Source organism: Oncorhynchus nerka, linkage group LG14, assembly GCF_034236695.1.
Source record: "Oncorhynchus nerka isolate Pitt River linkage group LG14, Oner_Uvic_2.0, whole genome shotgun sequence".
NCBI lineage: Eukaryota > Metazoa > Chordata > Actinopteri > Salmoniformes > Salmonidae > Oncorhynchus > Oncorhynchus nerka.
This window is the reverse complement of record NC_088409.1, coordinates 57,430,021-57,456,451: the sequence shown is the minus strand read 5'-3', so window position 1 is coordinate 57,456,451 and position 26,431 is coordinate 57,430,021. Positions and strand designations below refer to the sequence as shown.

At 42.4% G+C, this 26,431-nt stretch overlaps 2 protein-coding genes across 3 annotated transcripts; both read left to right on the top strand.

Moving 5' to 3' along the window:
- The first annotated feature begins 1,558 nt into the window (after positions 1-1,558).
- LOC115141525 (FXYD domain-containing ion transport regulator 6-like) lies at positions 1,559-17,586 on the top strand. Of its 2 annotated transcripts, none has more exons than XM_029680469.2 (7): positions 1,559-2,030; positions 10,972-11,025; positions 14,081-14,137; positions 14,256-14,330; positions 14,433-14,475; positions 14,594-14,643; positions 14,862-17,586. In XM_029680469.2, the coding sequence occupies exons 2-7, from the start codon at positions 10,977-10,979 to the stop codon at positions 14,903-14,905; spliced, it is 318 nt and encodes a 105-aa protein (XP_029536329.1). In that variant the 5' UTR covers positions 1,559-2,030; positions 10,972-10,976; the 3' UTR covers positions 14,906-17,586. The 2 variants fall into 2 exon arrangements, with proteins under 2 accessions (XP_029536329.1, XP_029536328.1); XM_029680468.2 differs by having other exon boundaries at positions 14,256-14,348.
- A 466-nt stretch (positions 17,587-18,052) lies between these two features.
- Positions 18,053-21,873, top strand: LOC115141524 (sodium/potassium-transporting ATPase subunit gamma-like; the record flags this gene model as incomplete). Its single annotated transcript, XM_029680467.1, has 6 exons — positions 18,053-18,135; positions 19,468-19,505; positions 20,387-20,422; positions 20,690-20,764; positions 21,035-21,066; positions 21,762-21,873. Coding segments are annotated over 6 exons (297 nt in total), but the record flags the coding sequence as incomplete, so codon positions are not given.
- Positions 21,874-26,431: the final 4,558 nt, after the last annotated feature.

The following is a 26,431-nucleotide window of genomic DNA, read 5'->3' as shown; positions in this document are numbered from 1 at the left end:
TGACACCCTAGACCCACTCCAATTTGCTTACCGTTCCAATAGGTCCACAGACGACGCAATCGCAATCACACTGCACACTGCCCTAACCTATCTGGACAAGAGGAATACCTATGTAAGAATGCTGTTCATCGACTACAGCTCAGCATTTAACACCATAGTACCCTCCAAACTCGTCATTAAGTTTGAGACCCTGGGTCTCGACCCCGCCCTGTGCAACTGGGCCCTAAACTTCCTGACGGGCCTCCCCCAGGTGGTGAGGGTAGGAAACAACATCTCCACCCCGCTGATCCTCAACACTGGGGCCCCACAAGGGTGCATTCTCAGCCCTCTCCTGTACTCCCTGTTCACCCATGACTGCGTGGCCATGCACACCTCCAACTCAATCATCAAGTTTGCAGACGACACTACAGTGGTAGGTTTGATTACCAACAACGACGAGACGGCCTACAGGGAGGTGGTGAGGGCCCTCGGAGTGTGGTGTCAGGAAAATAACCTCACACTCAATGTCAACAAAACAAAGGAGATGATCGTGGACTTCAGGAAACAGCAGAGGGTGCAACCCCCTATCCACATCGACGGGACAGTAGTGGAGGAGGTGGACAGTTTTAAGTTCCTTGGCGTACACATCACGGACAAACTGAAATGGTCCACCCACACAGACTGCGTGGTGAAGGCGCAGCAGCGCCTCTTCAACCTCAGGAGGCTGAAGAAATTCGGCTTGTCACCAAAAACACTCACAGACTTTTACAGATGCACAATCAAGAGCATCCTGTCGGGCTGTATCACCGCCTGGTACGGCAACTGCTCCGCCCACAACTGTAAGGCTCTCCAGAGGGTAGTGAGGTCTGCACAACGCATCACCGGGGGCAAACTACCTGCCCTCCAGGACACCTACACCACCCAATGTCACAGGAAGGCCAAAAAGATCATCAAGGACAACAACCACCCGAGCCACTGCCTGTTCACCCTGCTATTATCCAGAAGGTGAGGTCAGTACAGGTGCATCAAAGCGGGGACCGGGAGACTGAAAAACAGCTCCTATCTCTCTATTTTGCTACACTCGCATTTACATCGGCTAACCATGTGTATGTGACAAATCACATTTGATTTGGGAAGGCCTATCCAATACAGTGTGTAATGCAGTGTAGCCTAGTGTTTATATACACTATTCCAAGTGCGCAAAAACTCAGGAAGTACATTTTCTTAGAAATATAACTTGGCCCTGTGCTCCTCCGAGCATGCTCTTCGTATAGCCCATAGTATAGGCTATGGGTCATTTCATTGAGACCACACTAGGCGCACTTGATATTCCACGCCCAGCAGAGAAACAGGGACGAGGGTCATCATCAGGCACTCATCGAGATACTATAATAAGCAACTAATTCTCAAATCCTGAGCAATACAACATTTGATCAATTACAAATCACATAACCCTCCCCTGGACTAAATTTTAAAAAAGACTAAACCCTCCCCCTGACTGAAATTGAAAAATCATGACCCTCCCCCATTTTTCCTCCAGGTAACAATTGTGTACTTTTCTACTGCTCCCTAATGTCAATATCTCTCTCTCTCCAGTCTCCCAATACTGATGGTTTAACACAGACTACACTGTAGTTTACATCAAAAACACAATCAGTGTATATTTGTAACCGGTTGGCGCGCCGAAAGCTACGGGTAGATGGCTAGACGCTCACGAACATCAACAGTGGGTCGTGTGTGTGAGGTAGAGAGAGTGGGAGACAGACAGACAGAAAGAACGTGATAGACATCAAGAGACCGTTTGTAATCAATACAAACAGAAGAAACATTGAGATTCTCCAACAAAGATATTGGCAAACTATTTTTACGTTTTGCATTCTAAGTGCGAGAGACGATCAAGAACCCTTCGTGGGACTGCAATTGAACAGTGAGAAGGCACAGATTATAAAAATTGAAACAATAATTACGCTTTGCGAGAAGAAGCTGATCATTGTAGTGGATTGGATTGGGGTCAATCAATTTGTAGCTCAACGTCAAGATAATAGAAAGAGGTAAGAAGATTATTTGGGCATGTTTGTTTTTGACATAATTCAAAAGGGGCGTGTGCGTTCTCATGTCTACAGTGTGTTATTGTCTGCCTAGTTGGAGCTAAATATATGGAATCTGGTATCTGGTCAAATGAGTGGGATGTATTGGCGAATAAATAATATAGGCAACATTTAATTTCCTGATATATTGATGTGAATAATGTATTGAGAACTTGTCTCAATGTGTATAGGCCTATGCATGCATAATATAAATTGCATGATGGATATAATATATATATATATTCACTCATTGCATTTTATTTAGCAAAATTAACGTCTGTAAGAGCATTATTATTTTTTCAAATAGGCCTAAACTATAAAGGTCTCGACTTGTTTTTGTATGCAATAGATTCTAGTGCCGTGAGGGTGTGTCCTTTTCATAGTATGATGTTAGTTCAGCCAAGTCGTCTCGTGCAGGGCAGACACACAATATTCAACCGTTTGTATAATTAGTCCTAGGCCAAATAGGTCTAAATGGTATGTAGAACGAATTATTTGAAGCGCCTGAATACTCCCCTGTCCACAATACTGGCAAGTATAGTGGTAAAGCCACAGGTTAGGATCGGTGAAAGTGGCAGACTCGCGGAGCTCGCGCCAGGCACGGTGTCCATGATCAGCTAGCTAGACTATCTCGCCTTTGCAAATTCTAAAACACACTCATGCACAGTTACGCAAACTACGGCTATGTCGTAATGTAGGTAACACCAGAAACACACTATAAGCAATGCTATAATATACCAACTGATACAATTATTCGTGAGTTAGTGTCCCTCCCAGTCTCCATTTTGGGCAGTGGTCGGGTGCGCGAAATGTGGTCTGTATTAATTAAAGGGAGCTTAATATAATAGATTTTTTAAATTAAATATTGGCGCACAATTTCTACTTCAAATATGAAAAGGCACGCTTCTACTGGAACGACCCCATTGTATAAAGGTTTATGTTGAGCGTGAACAAGGATGAATTAACGCTTGAATCTCATCACTGTGTCCCACCCCTTTCTTCTCTTCTCACGTACTAAAGTTTTTCATGACAATACCATCTAGAGCCCACCTCCCTCCACTCCGCACACATCCCTCAGTATTTAGTACTTCCAATAGTAGTCAGCTGATGGAAACAGTTGCCATAGCAATACCATGGCAGTAGGCACGTCCAATGTCTTGTTGTCATGGAGATTTACAATCACGGCGATGGCAAAGATGCTAAGCCATAAGGCATGGGTCTTGCTCCAGAAAGGATCTTGATGCCCTGTGTTTTGTGCTAATTCATCATTTGCTTGTTCAATTTGGGTTGTATTATAATACGTCTGGAACACATCATGAGAATGAGAAAGTTGTAGTAAAGCGACAGATGTGGCACGCACACACACGCCTGAGAGCTAATCAGCGGCAGCGGCATTGTGGAGAGCTATAGGTAACTGCCAAAATAAAGGAAACACTTGAGTAAATGAGAGTTCTGGAAGCTCTGGTGTGGGTTGCTTTTTCCTGGCATGGTAAACGGCAATCAAATCATAGCCATTCTGGTGAACCATTTCTATCCATCTCTTCCAGGATGATTACGGCTATGCCTCCATAGGATGACGATGCCCCCCCATCCACAGGGCACGAGTGGTCACTGAATGGCTTGATGAGCATGAAAACAATGTAAACCATATGCCATGGCCTTCTCAGTCACCAGATCTCAACCTAATTTAACACGTATGGGAGACTCTGGAGTGGCGCCTGAGACAAAACACCAAAAGATATAATTTCTCGTGGAAGAATAGTGTCGCATCCCTCCAATAGAGTTCCAGACACTTGTAGAATCTATACCAAGGTGCATTGTTCCAGAGATGCATTGTATACCAAGGTGCATTGTTCCAGAGATGCATTGTATACCAAGGTGCATTGTTCCAGAGATGCATTGTATACCAAGGTGCATTGTTCCAGAGATGCATTGTATACCAAGGTGCATTGTTCCAGAGATGCATTGTATACCAAGGTGCATTGTTCCAGAGATGCATTGTATACCAAGGTGCATTGTTCCAGAGATGCATTGTATACCAAGGTGCATTGTTCCAGAGATGCATTGTATACCAAGGTGCATTGTTCCAGAGATTTCTGTAAGTCTTTAGCTGACACTAGGCTTCTTTTTAACCTCATTGAGCATTCTGCGCTGTGCTCTTGCAGTCATCTTTGCAGGACGGCCACTCCTCGGGAGAGTAGCAACAGTGCTGAACTTTCTCAATTTATAGACAATTTGTCTTACCATGGACTGATGAACATCAAGGCTTTTAGAGATACTTTTGTAACCCTTTCCAGCTTAATGCAAGTCAACAATTCTTAATCTGAGGTCTTCTGCGATCTCTTTTGTTCGAGGCATGGTTCAAATCAGGCAATGCTTCTTGTGAATAGCAAACTCAAATTTTGTGAGTGTTTTTTATAGGGCTAGGCAGCTCTAACCAACATCTCCAATCTCGTCTCATTGATTGGGACTCCAGGTTAGCTGACTCCTGGCTCCAATTAGCTTTTGGAGAAGTCATTAGCCTAGGGCTTCACATACTTTTCCCCAACCTACACTGTGAGTGTTTGATTCAATATAGACAAGAAAGATTCAATCATTTGTGTGTTATTAGTTTAAGCGCACTGTGTTTTGTCTACTGTTGTGACTTAGATGGAGATCAGATGAAATTTGATGACCAATTTATGCAGAAATCCAGGTAATTCCAAAGGGTTCACATACTTTGTTTTGCCACTGTAGATATGGGAGCTTTTACATGAGTCTGGGTGTCCCAGAGAAATAGCGATCAGTGCCAAATTGACGTAGAAATAACAATAATGGGTAAGATCCATAGAGGAATCATGCTCCAGCAGTTAGATCACAATGCTCCCAAATATCATTTCACACAACCATACACTCTAAACACTTATAAAAAAAGTGCCATCTAGGATTTAAACAGGTTCTTTAGCTGTCCTCATAGGAGTACCCGTTGAAGAAACCTTTTTGGTAACAAGTAGAACCCTCTCGAGTCCCATGTACAACCCTTAACAGTTTGAGCTCCATGTAGAACCCTGGAACCAACAAGTGATCTACATGGAACCCTTTTGGAACCATTTTGACCACCAAGATCATGGCCTAGACACTTGCAAACAAAGGCGCGAGCGTTGAGGTGTGAAAAGATTCACACTCACACAGAGAAGGAAGATAAACAACGGGTCACAACACACCACAGCATTTCCACTATGACGTTCATTCCGATGTCTTCTTCCACATGCATAATTCATTATTCATGGTCTTGGGCTCGAGTCATAGCTCCCTCCCTGGGGATTGTTGTTTCTGTAGATGTCCACACCGACGTCACCCCAGGATGCCGCTGCTTCTGCCTCCGTTTCTGCCTGCCCTTCCCCCCTATGCTCTACCCTTCCTCCTTCTAGCTCAGACAAAGCGAGGTCCTGGCAGCACCATGGGACTGAAAGGTGACACATACAAACAATGGCGTGACAAAAGTGGGTTAAGGAGAGGCATAGAGGCCAGTGAATCGGGTGGCACTTCTCATTTCTAGCGAGGGAGTTGAACTCGAGTGTCTGTGTCACTAGCGCTGGCCTGGCTGGCGGTGCCACACCCCAACAGCAGCTTTCCCACGGGATTCTGAGAGATATGGCCAAATTGTCAACCTCTGATCTGAGAGGTAGAACTGGTTGAATTGCACTTTCCCACTGGGTGGAATTTCAGACTATTGACATTATGTTTTTCTTGCCCTCTGGTCCTGATCGTTAGACAGTGGACAGCAGGTCATTCCTCACTGTCAGTTAGGGCTAGGTGACGTATAGTATTAACTCAATTATTTAGAATGCATGTTTTAGTGCGATTCCAAATGCCTGTATGGCAAGATTCACATTTTTACATTTGTTCTGTTTTCATGAGCGTTTATGTCCGCTTGTTCTTACGTTGTCTTTTTGGTCTCGTCTCCTTCGCTCCTTCTGTGCTGTGTGCACCTTCCTATGTCCACACCCACACACCAAGTCCCTCCCCTTGCCACTCACAAAAAACAAAGATGAGAGATCACTTCTTCCTCTCTGACAAGCGGTTTCAACTCGCTATTTGCATTTGAGGTTTGTTCCAACAGAATCGGTCCTACGGACACCGCAACACATGGGCACATTATTTTACTGTAATAGAGGAGACGTTAACCTTTCTAACCATAACCTTGTAATGTCTCACCTCTTCAAATTGCGCGCAGAGCAGACACTACTAAAATAGGAGTATCAATGAAGGTTGATTCTGGAAAATGTTGCCTAAGTATAATTTTAAAAGCCATTAATTCAATTAGATTATTGCTGACTGTTTGAAATGCAGTGCATTTGACCGTGAATTGTGCAACAACGTTTATTTAGAGGTACAGTATAGATTGTGAATCGGCCATTAAAATAATTGGAAATATGATTTTTAGGCCATATTGCAGAGCCATAATATTCAACTCTGAGGTAAACACTACTGAATGGACCTCAGTGGCTTGTATTTGCTATCATGCCCCAGCCTCCTCCCTCGCCCCATTCGCTGTCATCCTTTTCCTATCCCTCCTTATCAGCTTGTTGAAAAGGTTAAAAGGGTTTTGAATATAAATACTTAGTTCTGGTTGGACTAATAGCTTGTACTGTACTGCTCAGTCCTGTGTTTTGATTGTGTCTAACATAGTGTAGACTAGTAGTAGAAGTCTGGAGCTTTGATAAGGGTGCCTAATCCCCTAAATGTCATCCAAGGTGTCACTTCGCCTTTACCTTCGCTATGTTAACGCGCTATCAGTACCATTAGCAAGGTAGCTTATGTGTAAGAGTTCTAAGTGGGGTCCTCTATGCCTCCCTCTCTCTACATACATACATGCATGCATACATACATACATACATACACACACACACACACACACACACACACACACATACATACATACATACATACATACATACATACAGTTGAAGTCGGAAGTTTACATACACTTAGGTTTTTTATTTTTTTATTTCACCTTTATTTAACCAGGTAGGCTAGTTGAGAACAAGTTCTCATTTGCAACTGCGACCTGGCCAAGATAAAGCATAGCAGTGTGAACAGACAACACAGAGTTACACATGGAGTAAACAATTAACAAGTCAATAATACAGTAGAAAAAAGGAGAGTCTATATACATTGTGTGCAAAAGGCATGAGGAGGTAGGCGAATAATTACAATTTTGCAGATTAACACTGGAGTGATAAATGATCAGATGGTCATGTACAGGTAGATATATTGGTGTGCAGAAGAGCAGAAAAGAAAAGAAATAAAACAGTATGGGGATGAGGTAGGTAAAAATGGGTGGGCTATTTACCGATAGACTATGTACAGCGGCAGCGATCGGTTAGCTGCTCAGATAGCAGATGTTTGAAGTTGGTGAGGGAGATAAAAGTCTCCAACTTCAGCGATTTTTGCAATCCGGTCCAGTCACAGGCAGCAGAGAACTGGAACGAAAGGCGGCCAAATGAGGTGTTGGCTTTAGGGATGATCAGTGAGATACACCTGCTGGAGCGCGTGTTACGGGTGGGTGTTGCCATCGTGACCAGTGAACTGAGATAAGGCGGAGCTTTACCTAGCATGGACTTGTAGATGACCTGGAGCCAGTGGGTCTGGCGACGAATATGTAGCGAGGGCCAGCCGACTAGAGCATACAGGTCGCAGTGGTGGGTGGTATAAGGTGCTTTAGTGACAAAACGGATGGCACTGTGTTAAACTGCATCCAGTTTGCTGAGTAGAGTGTTGGAAGCAATTTTGTAGATGACATCGCCGAAGTCGAGGATCGGTAGGATAGTCAGTTTTACTAGGGTAAGTTTGGCGGCGTGAGTGAAGGAGGCTTTGTTGCGGAATAGAAAGCCGACTCTTGATTTGATTTTGTTGGAGGTTGGAGTCATTAAAACTCATTTTCAACCACTCCACACATTTCTTGTTAACAAACTATAGTTTTGGTAAGTCCGTTAGGAAATCTACTCTGTACATGATACAAGTCATTTTTCCAACAATTGTTTACAGACAGATAATTTCACTTATAATTCACTGTATCACACTAAGTTGACTGCCTTTAAACAGCTTGGAAAATTCAAGAAAATTATGTCATGGCTTTAGAAGCTTCTGATGGGCTAATTGACATAATTTAAGTCAATTTGAGGTGTACCTGTGGATGTATTTCAAGGCCTACCTTCGAACTCAGTGCCTCTTTTCTTGACATCATGGGAAAATCAAAAGAAATCAGCCAAGACCTCAGAAACAAAATTGTAGACCTCCACAAGTTTGGTTCATCCTTGGGAGCAATTTCCAAACGCCTGAAAGTACCACATTCATCTGTGCAAACAATAGTATGCAAGTATAAACACCATGGGACCACACAGCCGTCATACCGCTCAGGATGGAGAAGCGTTCTATCACCTAGAGATGAACGTACTTTGATCTGATTAAACAAAAATACAACTGTTTGACCATAATGACCATCGTTATGTTTGGAGGAAAAAGCCGAAGAACACCATCCCAATCATGAAGCAAGGGGGTGGCAGCATCATGTTGTGGGGGTGCTTTGCTGCAGGAGGGACCGTTACACATCACAAAATAGATGGCATCACGAGGTAGGAAAATTATGTGGATATTTTGAAGCAACATGTCAAGACATCAGTCAGGAAGTTAAAGCTTGGTCGCATATGGGTCTTCCAAATGGACAATGACGCCAAGCATACTTTCAAAGTTGTGGCAAAATGTCTTAAGGACAACAATGTCAAGGTATTCGACTGGCCATCACAAAGCCCTGACCTCAATCTTATAAAACATTTGTGGGCAGAACTGAAAAAGAGTGTGCGAGCAAGGAGGCCTACAAACCTGACTCAGTTACACCAGCTCTGTCAGGAGGAATGGGCCAAAATTCACCCAACTTATTGTGGGAAGCTTGTGGAAGGCTACCCGGAACGTTTGACCCAAGTTAAACAATTTAAAGGCAATGCTACCAAATACTAATTGAGTGTATGTAAACTTCTGACCCACTGGGAATGTGATGAAAGAAATTAAAGCTGAAATAAATCATTCTCTCTCTATTATTCTGACATTTCACATTTTTTTAAAGAAAGTGGTCATCCTAACTGACCTTCAGACAGGGAATTTTTACTCAAATTAAATGTCAGGAATTGTGAAAAACTGAGTTTAAATGCATTTGGCTAAGGTGTACGTAAACCTCTGACTTCAAATGAACATACTGTATATTTTTATATATATATATATATATATATTTTATCTATATATCTATCAGATGGGTAAAAAGGACAGGATGTGATGACTGAATAAGGAAGAGGATAGGAATGCTGTGTTGAACAACGAGAGGGTGTATAGTCAAAAGTTACAACGGCGTTTGACGGTGTTGAGGTTGTAGCAGCTGTTAAGCCTCAATCACCACTCAGATGAACCCTGTTGATGTCTATCACCCTTCACAACACATCCTCATCCACTCTGTAGACTTCCTCCTGCCTGTGTATCCCCTGCTTCTGAGTAGCCCAGGGTTATAGGGCCTGGGATGGGTGGTGACTGACTGAATGAGAGGATCATGATTGCAACATTGTCCTATTTAGTGCAGCTAGGGAGGGTGGTGGGAGTAGACGCAACATCACAGAGCCAGACATAACAACCCACTAATGTTTGCTCTGTGGTGACTGGTGGTTGAGTGCTAGGGTCCCAGTCATAAACCAGAACCTGTCTGGATATAGAAAACAGCAGGCATATTAAGCACACATACTGTTACCGGGTAGAATTGTGATAACATGCAACCAGGTAAAACATGCAGCCAGTTTACGGACTAAAATGAATCCACGTAACTGTGTGTCGAGACTTACTGTACTCGACTGAGAAGTCAGTTTGGCTTTTGCATGCGTTGCTCTTAATGCCATGAATGACAAATATGCAAAAAGTGTAGATCAGTGAATAATTGCCTGCATTCAACATGACCAACATAATGTGTGCTCTGAAGCCACTCTCCACCAGTTCATTAAGCCATTTGTTACCCAATTACTAAGTGCCCTATCATTAAGGAAATGACCTGCGTCCAGAACATGATTCCTCCCAGAAAAAAACGTCAAACCTGTGACCATGGGGCTGGGCTCGCCACTTAAAGCTGTTTCAAGGGCAAGGTCTTTAAGGGAGTTTGGAGGTGAACAGTGGACAAGCAGCATCTGGACTGTGATGCTATGCTAATGGCTTGGGTCCTGTTTAGCCGAATGTGTTCTCTCCCCCGCAATCTTCATGGTGGTATCAATAAAGAATACGCTCCATGGGAAGTGGGGCACAGAACATGAAGAACATAGATGGAAAGAGAGACGGGAATGGAGAGGAGAGGAGAGGAAAAACAATGGAGGGTTGGTGTCATCTCTTTGCCTGGAGGGCAAGTTTCTTTCCATAAAAAGCCTGAATCTACTGTGGTATTGTAACCATCTTGTCTTTTGTCTGTAGTGGGCCCATCTTCAACCCATTACTCTCATAACTCCGGCAGCTTGGCAACTTTTACATCTAGTTTCTATTCCCGCCAAGATGTCTGTGTACTACTGGTTTGAGAATGTATCTGAAAAATAGACACTTAATTGGTAAAAAAATGAATGGACCAATACCAATCTGTCTGCAGGCATTGGGGCTCACAGCTGCCTGATTTAGTATCATTATCTATCTACCAGTGTATGTTTCATTAAATGTTATGTCATAAGAATAAAGTTTAGTGGGTTACACAACAGGTTGGTTCAATACACGGGTGATGTGGGGGCCGTTTTCCATCCTTGCATATGTGTCTGTGTGAGCATGTGTGTCTTGGTGTGTATGTGCGTGGCATGCAACCAACTAACACAGTTCTCTCTCGCTCTATTTCTTTCTCTCTCTCTTTCTGCAGTTACCATGGAAACTGTTCTGTTCTTCCTCTTTTCACTCCTGGTGTATGTGGCTGGTAAGTGCCCCCTCCACCACCAACAACACCATATGTATATCCCAAGTATAATGTAATATACTGTATATCCCAAGTTTAATGTACTATACTGTATATCCCAAGTATAATGTACTATACTCTATATCCCAAGTATAATGTACTATACTCTATATCCCAAGTATAATGTACTATACTGTATATTCCAAGTATAATGTACTATACTGTAAATTCCAAGTACTATGTAATATACTCCATATCACAAGTATATTTAGGCCATGACACACACACACACGCATTAACTGTAACTCTGCCACACACACATATTATTATGCCATTAAGATTCTAAGTGTGAAGTCATGGGTTCAGTACATCACTGGAGAGAGCAACTGAGCCATCCATGTCATCTGGTGTTATCCAGACTCTTGCTTGTCCGCCAATCGGACGAACCTTCCACATTCTATTGCTTTGGCGTTTTCCCACCTGTCTTCAGTTCACATTATTTTCCACCTCCCTCTTTTCCTGCCCTCCTTTCTTCTCCCTGTATCCCCTCCATCCTTTCATCTGTGTTTTGTTCACACCGTCTGTTCTGGTTTCTCTTCCTTTCCTCCTTTCTTCTTTTGTCTCTCGTCTCCGTCTCCAGACTATACATCTCTCCTTTTCCCTCTTCCCTTTCTCCATCTCCAGATGTAGATTTTCCTCCATTAATCTCCCTCCCACTATAATTCCTTGTTTTTCGTGCACTCACTCCCCATTCAGTGTGACTCTCTGTATGTTGATATGAGTATACATGCTGAGTAGAGTGCGCACACACACACACACACACACACACACACACACACACACACACACACACACACACACAACATGGGGTTGTGGAGCAGATATAAAGTCTGGGGTTTGTGCACTGGGCCAGACAGTGTTTGTCCACTGGGGAATTTAGGAAATGAATTGACACAGGGAGCGAGGGTTGGACGAATAGAGTAGGGGAGGAGGAGGAGGACGGGGAGGTAACTGAGGTAGTCCATTCAACAAATCATCCACAAGGCCAGTGCCATTGCACAACCGGATGTGAATATCGTAACCTGTCAAGATCCCTATCCAAGCTCTGGATGTGAATACCGTAACCTGTCAAGATCCCTATCCAAGCTCTGGATGTGAATACCGTAACCTGTCAAGATCCCTATCCAAGCTCTGGATGTGAATACCGTAACCTGTCAAGATCCCTATCCAAACTCTGGATGTGAATACCGTAACCTGTCAAGAACCCTATCCAATCTCTGGATGTGAATACCATAACATGTCAAGATCCTTATCCAATCTCTAGATGTGAATACTGTAACCTGTCAAGATCCCTATCCAAGCTCTGGATGTGAATACCGTAACCTGTCAAGATCCCTATCCAAGCTCTGGATGTGAATACAATAACCTCTCAAGATCCCTATCCAATCTCTGGATGTGAATACCGTAACATGTCAAGATCCTTATCCAATCTCCAGATGTGAATACCGTAACCTGTCAAGATCCCTATCCAAGCTCTGGATGTGAATACCGTAACCTGTCAAGAACCCTATCCAATCTCTGGATGTGAATACCATAACCTGTCAAGATCCCTATCCAAGCTCTGGATGTGAATACTGTAACCTGTCAAGATCCCTATCCAAGCTCTGGATGTGAATACCGTAACCTGTCAAGATCCCTATCCAAGTTCTGGATGTGAATACCGTAACCTGTCAAGATCCCTATCCAAGCTCTGGATGTGAATACCATAACCTGTCAAGAACCCTATCCAAGTTCTGGATGTGAATACCGTAACCTGTCAAGATCCCTATCCAAGCTCTGGATGTGAATACTGTAACCTGTCAAGATCCCTATCCAAGCTCTGGATTTGAATACCGTAACCTGTCAAGATCCCTATCCAAGTTCTGGATGTGAATACCGTAACCTGTCAAGATCCCTTTCCAAGCTCTGGATGTGAATACCGTAACCTGTCAAGATCCCTATCCAAGCTCTGGATGTGAATACCGTAACCTGTCAAGATCCCTATCCAAGCTCTGGATGTGAATACCGTAACCTGTCAAGATCCCTATCCAATCTCTGGATGTGAATACCGTAACCTGTCAAGAACCCTATCCAATCTCTGGATGTGAATACCATAACATGTCAAGATCCTTATCCAATCTCTAGATGTGAATACCGTAACCTGTCAAGATCCCTATCCAAGCTCTGGATGTGAATACCGTAACCTGTCAAGATCCCTATCCAAGCTCTGGATGTGAATACAATAACCTCTCAAGATCCCTATCCAATCTCTGGATGTGAATACCGTAACCTGTCAAGATCCCTATCCAATCTCCAGATGTGAATACCGTAACCTGTCAAGATCCCTATCCAAGCTCTGGATGTGAATACCGTAACCTGTCAAGAACCCTATCCAATCTCTGGATGTGAATACCGTAACCTGTCAAGATCCCTATCCAAGCTCTGGATGTGAATACTGTAACCTGTCAAGATCCCTATCCAAGCTCTGGGTGTGAATACCGTAACCTGTCAAGATCCCTATCCAAGCTCTGGATGTGAATACCGTAACCTGTCAAGAACCCTATCCAAGTTCTGGATGTGAATACCGTAACCTGTCAAGATCCCTATCCAAGCTCTGGATGTGAATACCGTAACCTGTCAAGATCCCTATCCAAGCTCTGGATTTGAATACCGTAACCTGTCAAGATCCCTATCCAAGTTCTGGATGTGAATACCGTAACCTGTCAAGATCCCTTTCCAAGCTCTGGATGTGAATACCGTGACCTGTCAAGATCCCTATCCAAGCTCTGGATGTGAATACCGTAACCTGTCAAGATCCCTATCCAAGCTCTCTCTCTTGCTCTCTTTCTCTCGCTCTCTCGCTCTCTCTCAGCAGTCGCAGACCCATGTGCCGAGGGTGAGTAGCCTGTCTGTAATCAATGTGTTTAACCATGTTAACCCCAGCCCCATTATACTTCTAGGTATGTACAGCATTGAAAACTGCCACGATCGTTAGATGTTCTATATGGCTAGTATCTAATTTCCTTGCCTTTCTCAGTGCCTGTATTTTCAGATGGTGAAAAGGAGAAGAAAGAGGTGGACCCATTTGTCTATGGTAAGTAGACCCCTGTTAGTGGGTCTTGATGCTCTTCCCCATCAACTGACAATGTTGCAATAGCCATGAAAGAAGACTTTCATAAGTAGCCCTCTCTCCTCTCTGTGTGTCTGTGTAGACTATCATAGCCTGCGGATCTGTGGACTGGTCTTTGGTGTGGTACTCTTCGCCCTGGGCATCCTCCTCATCCTCAGTAAGTCTTCATACTTCAGTAAGTCTAACTACGTCACACATACTTATTGGCTCTTTGATTGTTGATTTTAAGATCATGATCATGACTTGTTGTCCGTTCTAGGCCGAAAATGTCGCTGCTGTCCCAATCAGGAGAAGAAGCTCAAGTAAGTCAGCAATTGTGCCTGATTGGTCGATTACATTTCTGCTCTGTTGTTATGGGGCTGTGTTCTCCATCTCTGGTCACCATGACAACCAATGTCTGTCCTCTTGGTTCTATCGCAGGGCCCCTGGAGACGAAGAGGCTACGGCAGAGACCCTGATCGTGTCCAAAGGTGAGAGATTTGTCTCTACCCACTCACCCCTCACACACCCACTGGAACAACCTTGACACCAATCCATAGTTGTGTTCAACCATTGGGAATGATTCTTCGTAGTCGATGCCTAGGTTCCCCCTATGTTTCGGCCACTTTGAAATTACTACTCCAACCTCGATGACTTTTCATGAGGTCATATGAGTTTCCTTGATTCCCCCTCTTCTGTCCGAACACAGCTAAGGAGCCAGAGCCAGAGCCTGAAGCTAAGGCTGAGAACTGAGTCAGCCCAACCAGACTGCCTCCCCACCTGACTGACGATCAACCATATCTGCCACTGAACAACCAGTGGTGGAAAAAGTACCCAATTGTCATATTTGAGTAAAAGTAAAGATTCCTTAATAGTGAAAGTCGCCCAGTAAAATACTACTTGAGTAAAAGTCCAAAAGTATTTGATTTTAGATATACTTAAGTATCAAAAGTAAATGTAATCTCAAAAATATATCAAAGTATAAATCATTTCAAATTCCTTATATTAGGCAAACCAGGATGGTCATGGGCACACTTCAACACTCAGACATCATTTACAAACAAAGCATTTGTGTTTAGTGAGACCGCCAGATCAGAGGCAGTAGGGATGACCAGGGATGTTCTCTTAAAATGTGTGAATTGGACAATTGTACTGTTCTGTTAAGCATTCAAAATGTAACGAGTACTTTTGGTTGTCAGGGAAAATGTATGGAGTAAAAAGTACATTATTTTCTTTAGCTGTAAATGTAAAAGTTGTCAAAAATATAAATAGTAAAGTACTTAAGTGGTACTTTAAAGTATTTTTACTTAAATACTTTACACCACTGTGAACCACTACCTAAGGACCAACACAATAATGATGATGACGATGGCAACAAAGATGATGACGCTGACAAAGATGATGCAGAAGAATTATGAAGAATGAAGACGATGTAACAGGAATACTGTGCAACCACAGGACAAGGGATAGGAGGGTGTAGAGGTGGGTGGGGGGGATAATGCAGATGTAAATAAACCTTGAACCTATTGTTCCGTGCTCTGTGCCCATGTACGTGTCTCAGTGATCTCGTGTGTACCTGTGCCTTTCTGCGACAGTCTGTCTCCAGTTTGTCGTCTTAGCCAGTGACACCTTTTTGCAGATCGCCTTTACCACAGTTCTTAATAATTGGAGATGTGTCAAGAAATGTTGTTCGTGTTTGTGTTTAGCTTATATTCTGTATTTCTATCGTCTTTAGGTTCTAGACGTTACTGTTTGCTACATTTTTTCAGAGTTGTTATTATCACTTTCACTCTTGTAACAATTGTCCTTAATGACGTTTATCACGTGGTAGATTATATACAATATATACACTACCGTTCAAAAGTTTGGGGTCACTTAGAAATGTCCTTGTTTTTTTTTAAAGAAAAGTGCATTTTATGTCCAGTAAAATAACATCAAATTGATCAGAAATACAGTGTAGACATTGTTAATGTTGTTAATGAATACTGTTGCTGGAAACTGCATTTTTTTTATGAATATCTACATAGGAGTGCAGAGGCCCATTATCAGCAACCATCACTCCTGTGTTCCAATGGCACGTTGTGTTAGCTATTCCAAGTTAAGCATTTTAAAAGGCTAATTGATCGTTAGAAAACCCTTTTGCAATGATGTTAGCACAGCTGAAAACTGTTGATCTGATTAAAGAAGCAATAAAACTGGCCTTCTTCTTTGAGCCTGTAATCGAACCCACAAATGCTGATTCTCCAGATACTCAACTAGTTTAAAGAAGACCAGTCTGAGCTTTTAGCAGTTTTCAGCTGTGCTCACATAATTGCAAAATGGGTTTATAATGATCAATTAGCCTTTTAAAATGATAAACTTGGATTAGCTAACACTATGTGCCATTGGAACACAGGAGTGATGGTTGCTGAAAATGGGCTCTGCACTCCTATGTAGATATTTCATTAAAAATCTGCCGTTTCCAGCTACAATAGTCATTTACAACATTAACATCTACACTGTATTTCTGATCAATTTGAGGTTGTTTTAATGGACATTTTTTATATATATATTTTTTTTTTAAACAAGGACATTTCTAAGTGACCCAAAACCTTTGAACTGTAGTGTACATTTCATATATACCAGTATAAATACCCTATACACAGTATACAGTTCTAGCTATATATATTTCAATATATGTGTGCATGTGTGGGTACATGAGTTTGGGTGGTTTGTATGTGTGTCTGAGAGGTTGTGTGTATTTGGCTGTGTTGCGTCTCACACACACGAGAATGCAACTGCCACAGTTTGCTGACCAAGCACAAGAATGCATCAGAGTTAACTAGGGAGCTCCCCAACAGTAGTCACTGTAGTGAAGTGAGCTCCTACATCAGCTGTATCACTGCCTTGTCCTAGACAACCGTCCAATCTAGTCTCCTGCTCTGTCATTGGCCGAGCCGGGGCGATTACCGCCCTCAGAGGCAAGCTACGATTGGACGGTTCCCACACCCACACCAGTGCGGCAAATCTGTGTCCTCTTATTGTTTCGTTGAGAGGTTACGGTAGCCGGTCTCAACCCATGGTGTCTCTCTGTTTAGCGTTTGTGTGATCGACCATTGCGTTTAGTTAGTGAGAGATCGGGTCTGACGTGTGACTGAGAGAGTGTGTGTAGATGCTAAGTGTGCCGGAGTCATAGTTTTAGCCGCCAGAATTAGGTGAAGGAAATCAAAGAAAAATATAATTTGCTCTGTGTCAGACGTCAGGTAAAGCTTACGGTCACGCGGTCAGATGCATGGAGTCTTATGCAGAGTGTCATTGTTACAACCAACAACAACAACAAAACACACTGTCACGACAATAAGTAACTAACTCTGTTCACTCTGTGCATGAGGTTGTACTGTATAGCTGTATTTTGTGCTTTTGACATCGAAATAAAAGAGTCTTATCGCCAATAACCTTCCCCTATTTGTTTACTTATACAGTTTTAGTTGTAATGTTATGGTTTACATGTATAGTTGACTTATTTGGAGAAAAATAGCCACCACCCACTGCTCTCACCAGTGATTCTGGTCATAATTGTGGTAAGCTACAAAGTCACATTACCAAGAACTACAACACAATGACAATGCAATAAACCTGCCCATTTCTAACTCAAAGTCAATCAAGGTTGCGGGAGTGCTACTTCAAAAGTAGAGTACAAAGTGGCGTGCATTTCCTCCTAGGTTAGTCACAGTAATGTGAACACTGCGCCTCAAATGATTCCAAAGGTTACCATCTCACACTATATATCGGCTCTGAAGGCCACGCTTTATAGGCCTATAAACCTGTAAATGGTTGGCTGGTGGGGTAGGGAAGGCCGTAAGGCCGGACAGGCTGAATTATGAGAGGGGGGGGGGGGGGGGTAGACAAGGAAGGAGGTGACTGGACTGCAGCTGGCTACAGAGGCAGAAGGAGGCACAACTGAGAGGATCTCACATAGCCAGAGGAGCCTTCCAACACCACAGGTGAGTCCCAACCTGGATCTCCCGAATGCTATGGCTAGAGATAGTACATAATACTTGGTGATACCGAGGAGTACTTGTTGGATAAGTGTATACCTACTCGTTGAATTATTGTTTATTTAACTCATAAGCAATCACTGCTCGCTAGTTTGGAAACACTGTGGAGTTGGGGAAAGGGACAGCTTTTCATGCATCATCTGCTTTTGATTCCAAACTTGATCATATCAATAACATGGTGTATTACTCTTCTATACATTTATATTGATCAGTGGAAAGGGAAAACTGTACTGGTCTAAAATGACACTGTATAATATTATCGGACAAGCGACAAGCTTTTATCGATGTTGACTTTTGTCAGGTTGCTCTACAAATCACACCAAATGTTATTTGTCACATGCGCCGAACGCAACGGTTGTAAACTTTAGCGCAAAAAATGCTTGCTTCATGAGCCCTTCCCAACGACGCAGAGTAAAAGAATTATAACAATCCCATATTGAGGACAGGTGAAGCAGAAATATTCTTGTCCCACATGAATGAATGCCTTTCAGAGGGTGATTGTAGGGGGTGTCAAGGTTAATGAGTTGAGTTGACGTTTAGGCAGTTGCTAAGGTATGTCACGCATGCATCGAAAAACCACACACACAGAATACTTGAACACGTACATTTACACACAGGCACATACACTCTCACATATTTCACAACTACTACTTACACACATGTGAGACTGTCTGGAGAAAATGGACTCAGGGATATTTGGATCTTACAATCCATGTAAGTTAATGATTAAAGGCACAGAGATTTCAATCAAAAGAACAGAACAGTGTACTGTGTACTGTGTACTGTGTGCGTGTGCGTGTGTGTGTGTGTGTGTAAATCAATATCTTTACTACCCTCTCTAGCAATTAGTCAGATATCAAGGCTAAATATGAAGAACCAGCGAAACCAATTTGTTTGGACTTCTAGAGTTCCTTAACCTGTCAACAGACTTTCATATAAGCTGGATAAAACACTTAAAAAACATTCCCCAGATTTATTAAAAACAGATTATCCAATTGTAATCTGTCTGAATCCATAACCACGAGACAGTGGGTTTCAGAACTAACAGAATTCCTGTCTTCATTGGTAATGCTACTGACATAAATTATTTGCTAACTAGACAAACCAAAATATGTTACATATTGACTAATTTTACCCCGTCAGCGATGCCGGTGTCAAACCAAAACAGATTTTCTAAGCATACCATACTACAATGAATGACTAGGGACCCAGCAAATGTTATTGTAGACATGGATATAACTTTTGTATATCTCATACTCATTTCCTTCATCCTAACAGCCACTCACACAGACCAGCCATCATGTCTGCCGCCGGAGGTACGTTTTACATCACTGAATTTCAATTACCGGTACTAGATACAAATAGCCCGTTTTGTCCCCCGAGAAGTTTAACGTTTTGACTCTCCTTGTTATATTATAGTTCATGATGATTTTCCATTATAAATTTAATTTGTCCTATATACACACAACAAAAGAGTTACAACCTGGAGATCATGCACATAGATGTCCCCTCTAGTCTTAGTTCTCTGTTATACCATGGGTTTATCAGGCAATAGCCACAACCTGTGGCCTGATCATGTTTCATGTACATCATTAGCCAGTCAGGTAACGGGCAGAACGCCACAGGGAATCATGTTCTAGCTCATTGTTCTAGCCACATAGTAAACATTCATTTACGATGCTGTGGCTACAGAGACCGACACAAGCTGTCTAGCTCCACAGTGCACTGCAGTACATATCCCAAAGCACCTTCACAAACTCAAACAAACCACTCTGTCACTACTGCCTCCCGTTGACCGAGTGAGAAAACAACATATTGGTGTGATCTGCTCTGGGAGATTTACCTTGACTTTCTGTGGGCCAGGTTTACTTTTGAGTCGGTCTTATAATGTTAGAAACCGGGTCGTGCGAACCCTGGATGCTGATTGGCTGAAAACCATGGTACTGAATATGAGACAATATACCACGGGTATGACGCAAAACCACTTGTTTACTGTTCATATTATGTTGGTAACCTGTTTATAATAGCAATACGGTACCTCAGGGGTTTGTGGTAGCCCCCAAACCTTGGCCCCCCAGATGGCAATAACAGCCACAGGGCTGGGACAATAGTACGTTTCTCTGTCTATTCTATTTCTGTCACTCCTCTGAGTGTACCGGCTTGTAGAGTTATCTTGTGTTCTCTGCTCTCTCCTCAGCTCCCGAGTACGACCCTGATGCAGAATTTGTGTATGGTAAGAGACAACAAAATGATACTGCACAAAAATGGTTTTCTGATAAAGATAGTAATTTGGTCATTTCATAATGCCTAATGGCACGGAGAGAATGAGTGACAGACAGACAGACAGACAGACAGACAGACAGACAGACAGACAGACAGACAGACAGACAGACAGACAGACAGACAGACAGACAGACAGACAGACAGACAGACAGACAGACAGACAGAGAGATATGTTACCATAGGTGAGCTTATGATGAGTGTGTCCTCTGTGTTGTAGACTACCAGACTCTTCGTATTGGAGGTCTGACCTTCGTTGCAGTCATCATGATCCTGTCGGTTCTCCTGCTGGCCAGTGAGTCTCCAGGCCAGACTGTGTGTGTGTGTGTGTGTGTGTGTGTGTGTGTGTGTGTGTGTGTGTGTGTGTGTGTGTGTGTGTGTGTGTGTGTGTGTGTGTGTGTGTGCACTCTCTCCAACCTGACTGACTTAAAGCGATTAAACAACCCCACCTTAAACCAATTTATTGATAGTGTTCTCTATTACCTTGCTGTCTGGGGGCATGGGGAGTGCTGTAATAGGCTGTATCATCATTACTCACTGATTGGTTTTCTCTCTCATCCCCTAGGCAACAAAATCCGCAGGTGTGGAAAGCCCAGGGTGAGTGTCCTCATATCAGACAATGGAATACAAATAAGATGAGATATAGGCTACATCTTGAGTATGAGAGGCAGTCCACATCCCTCCTCCACCGGTCAATCAATGAATATGTGGTGTTGTAGAAACCGTAGGGATCCATTGAGCAAATTGCTCTCAGAGAAAGCAGTTGTGACGCAGTATTTAAGTGACATCTGCTGGTCATTTTGAGACATAGAGTAAGGCGTCTGGAAGACAAAATTGGCTGAAGCGCTTGGCTCCTATAAGGAGCGTAGGCCGTTGATGAATGCCCTCCATCTCACTCGGTTTGGGACACAATTTTTCCAGGTCACACCAGTTGTGGCAGCTCTCAGTCATTTCTGCCTTGACTTCTCTCCTCCAAGTGTTTCTTGGGTACTGGGAGAATACGAGATTATTCATGAATGAGGAATCATGGTCCACAATGTACTGTACAATACCGTACTCCTAATGAATCAGTTATACATATTACTATATGTAATAGTACCAGTAATTCAGGCATTCATTTACAGTCGTACCAACATCCACGAGTTAAATACTTGTCTATGTTAGATCTACTACACCTGAGAGGAGGAATATAAATGGCATCGTAACAGTCACTATTTCCACAAGAGAATATCCAGTGAAGATCCAGTGAGTTCTGTTGTTAACGTCTTGTCCCTCTGCTATGTGTTTTCCAGGAAAGAAAGGTCGAAGAGAAACCCCTAGCGTAGGACGGCTGGGCGCTTGTATGTTGTTGACTGTAATGTGTGAGACTGCATTCCTTTTTGTATTGATAAACTGTGGACCCACTGTCGCTGTCCTGTGTTTTACTACAAAGCACATTTGAAAATCAACCCGTGTACATGTGTTAGGGTGTTCTACCGGGACGGCCAGGTAGCCTATCCGTGAAGAGCGTTTGAAAAATCTGTCCACGCGCCATTGAATGGCCACCCGAATGGCTCCTGTAAGTTACTATGGATAAGAGCATCTGCTAAAATGCAAAGTAGTCACTGGGATTGTAACTCTATGGTGTTAGGCATATACTGACTGGCCAACTAGTTCTATAGCCTCCGTGTTAGCAGAAGCCTACAATGAACCACTGCCAAGTGGTCTCGATATTAAATGGCTCAGAAAGTTAAGTGCCCAGTAACCATAAAATGTGATGGTTCAAACCCTGCTGTCGCCTCTCAATTGTTTCGGTAATGAATGAAGTTGGAGACCGTCCCATCCCTACATGTAACATATGTGGCCACGAGATGGCAGCAAAACATATTATTTGGCCATGGCCATAGACTTGTCTTGCGCTATTTATCACACCTGAAAAACTACCGGGGGGGGGTTCATTAGCCGGATTCCGTTGCAAAACGTTTCATCTGTTTAATCCGAAAGCTGTTGAGTTCCGAAATTGTAGTTCAGTCGTGTCCTTCTTCTTTTTTTTAAACACAAAAAAAGCGGGTGGAAGAAGTTGGATGGAACTTACTTCCGCTTTGGAGCGTGGAAGAATTGTTCATTTAGAGATGTGTGCAGCTTGTGCCAAACACGTCGTGCACTATTCGGATTAGAAAGGCAATGAGCGGAAACCATAAAATTCAAATGAACTACAACTTCCGTTTTTTTTAAGAACCCAACAGCTTTTACGAAACGTTGTGCGAGCGTTTGGAGTAAAACGGTTTCTGTTGCGCATTTTAATAGACCAGTAGGCTTAGCAGTGTCCTTCTGTAAACACCATCCTCCACCCTCACAACAGCCACACTGTGTTAGGGCGTACAAACACACACATACAAACACATACCCACTAATTTAGCTGTCATCATTATATTGTGAACATAATCTTTCGCTCTCTTTCAACGTGTTCTTGATCACCCTCTCCCTCTCTCTCTCTCACACACACACACACACACACACACGCACATGCTCATGCATGCACGCAGGCAGGAACACACACACCTACCCTGTAGGCTAAATGGGTGAATATCTTATGGACATTTAACAAAACAGCCAAAATTGTGGCTTAGAGTCTCAGCTATTACAAATCATCCCATCTTTTTATGTGCTATCCTTTCCATGAATTCCCATGATCTTGCAATCTGTCATAGGCAGGCCTAAAATAGCCTAGATAGTGACTATCTCTACCAATTGTTTTATTTGACCTATTTTATAGTCACATCATTATTAGCCTATGTAGTCTAAGATAGAGTAATGGATGTTATTGTACAGTTTCCAATGTAACTGACCGTAGACCATGCCTAGTGTAACGATTTTCGTCATCGGATGAGGAAGAGTAGTCGGCCCAAAGTGTTCATGGTTGTTTATTAATACAAAATACAAAATAACAAAATAACAAGAGAATAAATGAAACCGAAACAGTCCTGTAAGGTACAAACACTAAACAGAAAATAACTACCTACAAAACCCATGTGGGAAAAAGCTACCTAAGTATGGTTCCCAATCAGAGACAACGATAGACAGCTGTCCCTGATTGAGAACCATACCCGGCCAAAACAAAGAAATACAAAACATAGAAAAAAGACATAGAATGCCCACCCAAATCACACCCTGACCAAACCAAAATAGAGACATAAAAAGCTCTCTACGGTCAGGGCGTGACACCTAGGCTAAAGAATAGGCCTAGACGACGTGAAATGTGTTGCACCCAATGACTTCGGAAGGTATTCAGACGCCTAGACTTTTTCCACATTTTGTTAGGTTACAGCCTTATTCTAAAATTGATGAAATTGTTTTTTTCCCTTCATCAATCTACACACAATACCCCATTAAAAAAACTGAAATATGACATTTGCATAACTATTTACCTCGAGTCTTCTTGGGTATGACGCTACAAGCTTGGAACACCTGTATTTGGGATTCTCTCCCATTTTTCTCTGCAGATGCTCTCAAGCTCTGTCAGGTTCGATGGGGAGAGTTGCTGCACAGCAAGTTTCAGGTCTCTCCTGGGATGTTCAATCGGGTTCAAGTCCAAGCTCTGGCTGAGCCTCTCAAGTACATTCAAAGACTTGTCCCGAAGCCACTCCTGCGTTGTCTCTGGAGCTCTGTCAGAGTGACCATTGGGTTCTTGTTCACCTCCCTGTAAAGGCCTTTCTCCCCCAATTGCTCAGTTTGGCCAGGCGGCCAGCTCTAGGAAGAGTCTTGGTGGTTCCAAACTTCTTCCATTTCAAACTTCTTCAGGATTGGTGGGTCCCCTGCGGGACGGTTGAGCAGATGTAGGCTAATGTGATAAGCATGAGGTTGTAAGTAACAAGAACATTTCCCAGGACATAGACATATCTGATATTGGCAGAAAGCTTAAATTCCTGTGCATCTAACTTCACTGTCCAATTTACAGTAGCTATTACAGTAAAATAATACCCTGCTATTGTTTGAGGAGAGTGCACAGTTTTGATCATAAAAAGTTATTAATAAACAAATTAGGCACATTTGGGCAGTCTTGATTTTTAAAAAATAACAGAAATGTAATGGTTCAGTGAATCAGACCAACATTTTTGCAATACACTGTGGCCTCTGGTGGACAATACCTAAATTGCACTTGGGCTGGAATAATAAATTATGGCCTTTCTCTTGCATTTGAAGATGATGGTACAATTTTTTTAGTTATTTTTTTATTTGTATTATCTTTTACCAGATCTAATGTGTTATATTCTCCTACATTCCTTTCACATTTATACAAACTTCGAAGTGTTTCCTTTAAAATTGTGCCAGGAAAATGCCTGTCTTTGCTTTAGGGCCTGATCTACAGGCCGTTAGATTTGTGTATGTCGTTTTAGGCAAACATTTAAAAAGGGTCCGATCCTTAGAATGATGTAGGCCACTGTGTTCTTGGGGACCTTCAATGCGAGTATCATAGGGAAGGGTCTTAATTCTTATGTAAATAAGGTATCTGTTGTTTTTTTTTACAAATTTGAAAAAAAATCAAAAAAACATGTTTTTGCTTTGTCATTAAGGGGTATTGTGTGTAGATTGATGAGGGAAAAAAGATTTGATCAACTTTAGAATAAGGCTGTAATGTAACAAAATTTGGAAAAACTGAAGGGGTCTGAATACTTTCCAAATGCACTGTATAGGCCACTGCACATATACAGCTGAAGTCAGAAGTTTGCATACATTTAGGTTGGAGTCATTAAAACTCGTTTTTCAACCACTCCACAAATGTATTGTTAACAAGCTATGGTTTTGGCAAGTCGGTTAGGACATCTACTTTGTGCATGGCGCAAGTAATTTTCCCAACAATTGTTTACAGACAGATTATTTCACTTATAATTCACTGTATCACAATTCCAGTGGGTCAGAAGTTTACACACACTAAGTTGACTGTGCCTTTAAACAGCTTGGAAAATTCCAGAAAATGATGTCATGGCTTTAGAAGCTTCTGATAGGCTAATTTACATAATTTGAGTCAATTTGAGGTGTACCTGTGGATGTATTTCAAGGCCTACCTTCAAACTCAGTGCCTCTTTGCTTGACATCATGGGGAAATCAAAAGAAATCAGCCAAGACCTCAGAAAAAAAGGAAGGAGACGTGTTCTGTCTCCTAGAGATGAACGTTGTTTGGTGTGAGAAGTGCAAATCAATCCCAGAACAACAGCAAAGGACCTTGTGAAGATGATGGAGGAAACAGATACAAAAGTATCTATATCCACAGTAAAATGAGTCCTATATTGACATAACCTGAATTTTGTGGTCAGATCTGAAAAAGTGTGTGCCAGTGTTGCACCAGCTCTGTCAGGAGGAATGGGCCAAAATTCACATAACCTATTGTGGGAAGCTTGTGGTAGGCTACCCGAAATGTTTGACCCAAGTTAAACTATTTAAAGGCAATGCTACCAAATACTAATTGAGAATATGTAAACTTCGGACCCACTGGGAATGTGATGAAAGAAATAAAAGCTGAAATAAATAATTCTCTCTAGTATTATTCTGACATAAAGTGGTGATCCCAACTGACCTAAGACAGGGAATTTTTACTAGGATTAAATGTCAGGAATTGTGAAAACTGAGTTTAAATGTATTTATCTAAGGTGTATGTAAACTTCAGACTTCAACTTTGTATATGACAAAACACACATCACAACAAGAGAGACAACACAACACCACATAAAGAGAGACCTAAGACAACAACATAGTAAGGCATCAACACATGACAACACAGCATGGTAGCAACACAACATGACAACATGGTAGCAACAACACAAGACAACATGGCAGCAGCACAAAACATGGTACAAACATTATTGGACACAGACAACAGCGCAAAGGGCAAGAAGGTAGAGACAACAATACATCACGCATAGAAGCCACAACTGCCAGTAAGAGTGTCCGTGATTGAGTCTTTGAACGAAGAGATAAAACTGTC

Excerpts from the sequence above, each read along its gene's own strand:
- LOC115141525 (XM_029680468.2), top strand. The coding sequence starts at position 10,977 with ATGGAAACTGTTCTGTTCTTCCTCTTTTCACTCCTGGTGTATGTGGCT. Across the intron at positions 14,138-14,255 it reads GGTGGACCCATTTGTCTATG|ACTATCATAGCCTGCGGATC; the intron begins GTAAGTAGACCC and ends GTGTCTGTGTAG. Across the intron at positions 14,349-14,432 it reads CAGTAAGTCTTCATACTTCA|GCCGAAAATGTCGCTGCTGT; the intron begins GTAAGTCTAACT and ends TGTCCGTTCTAG.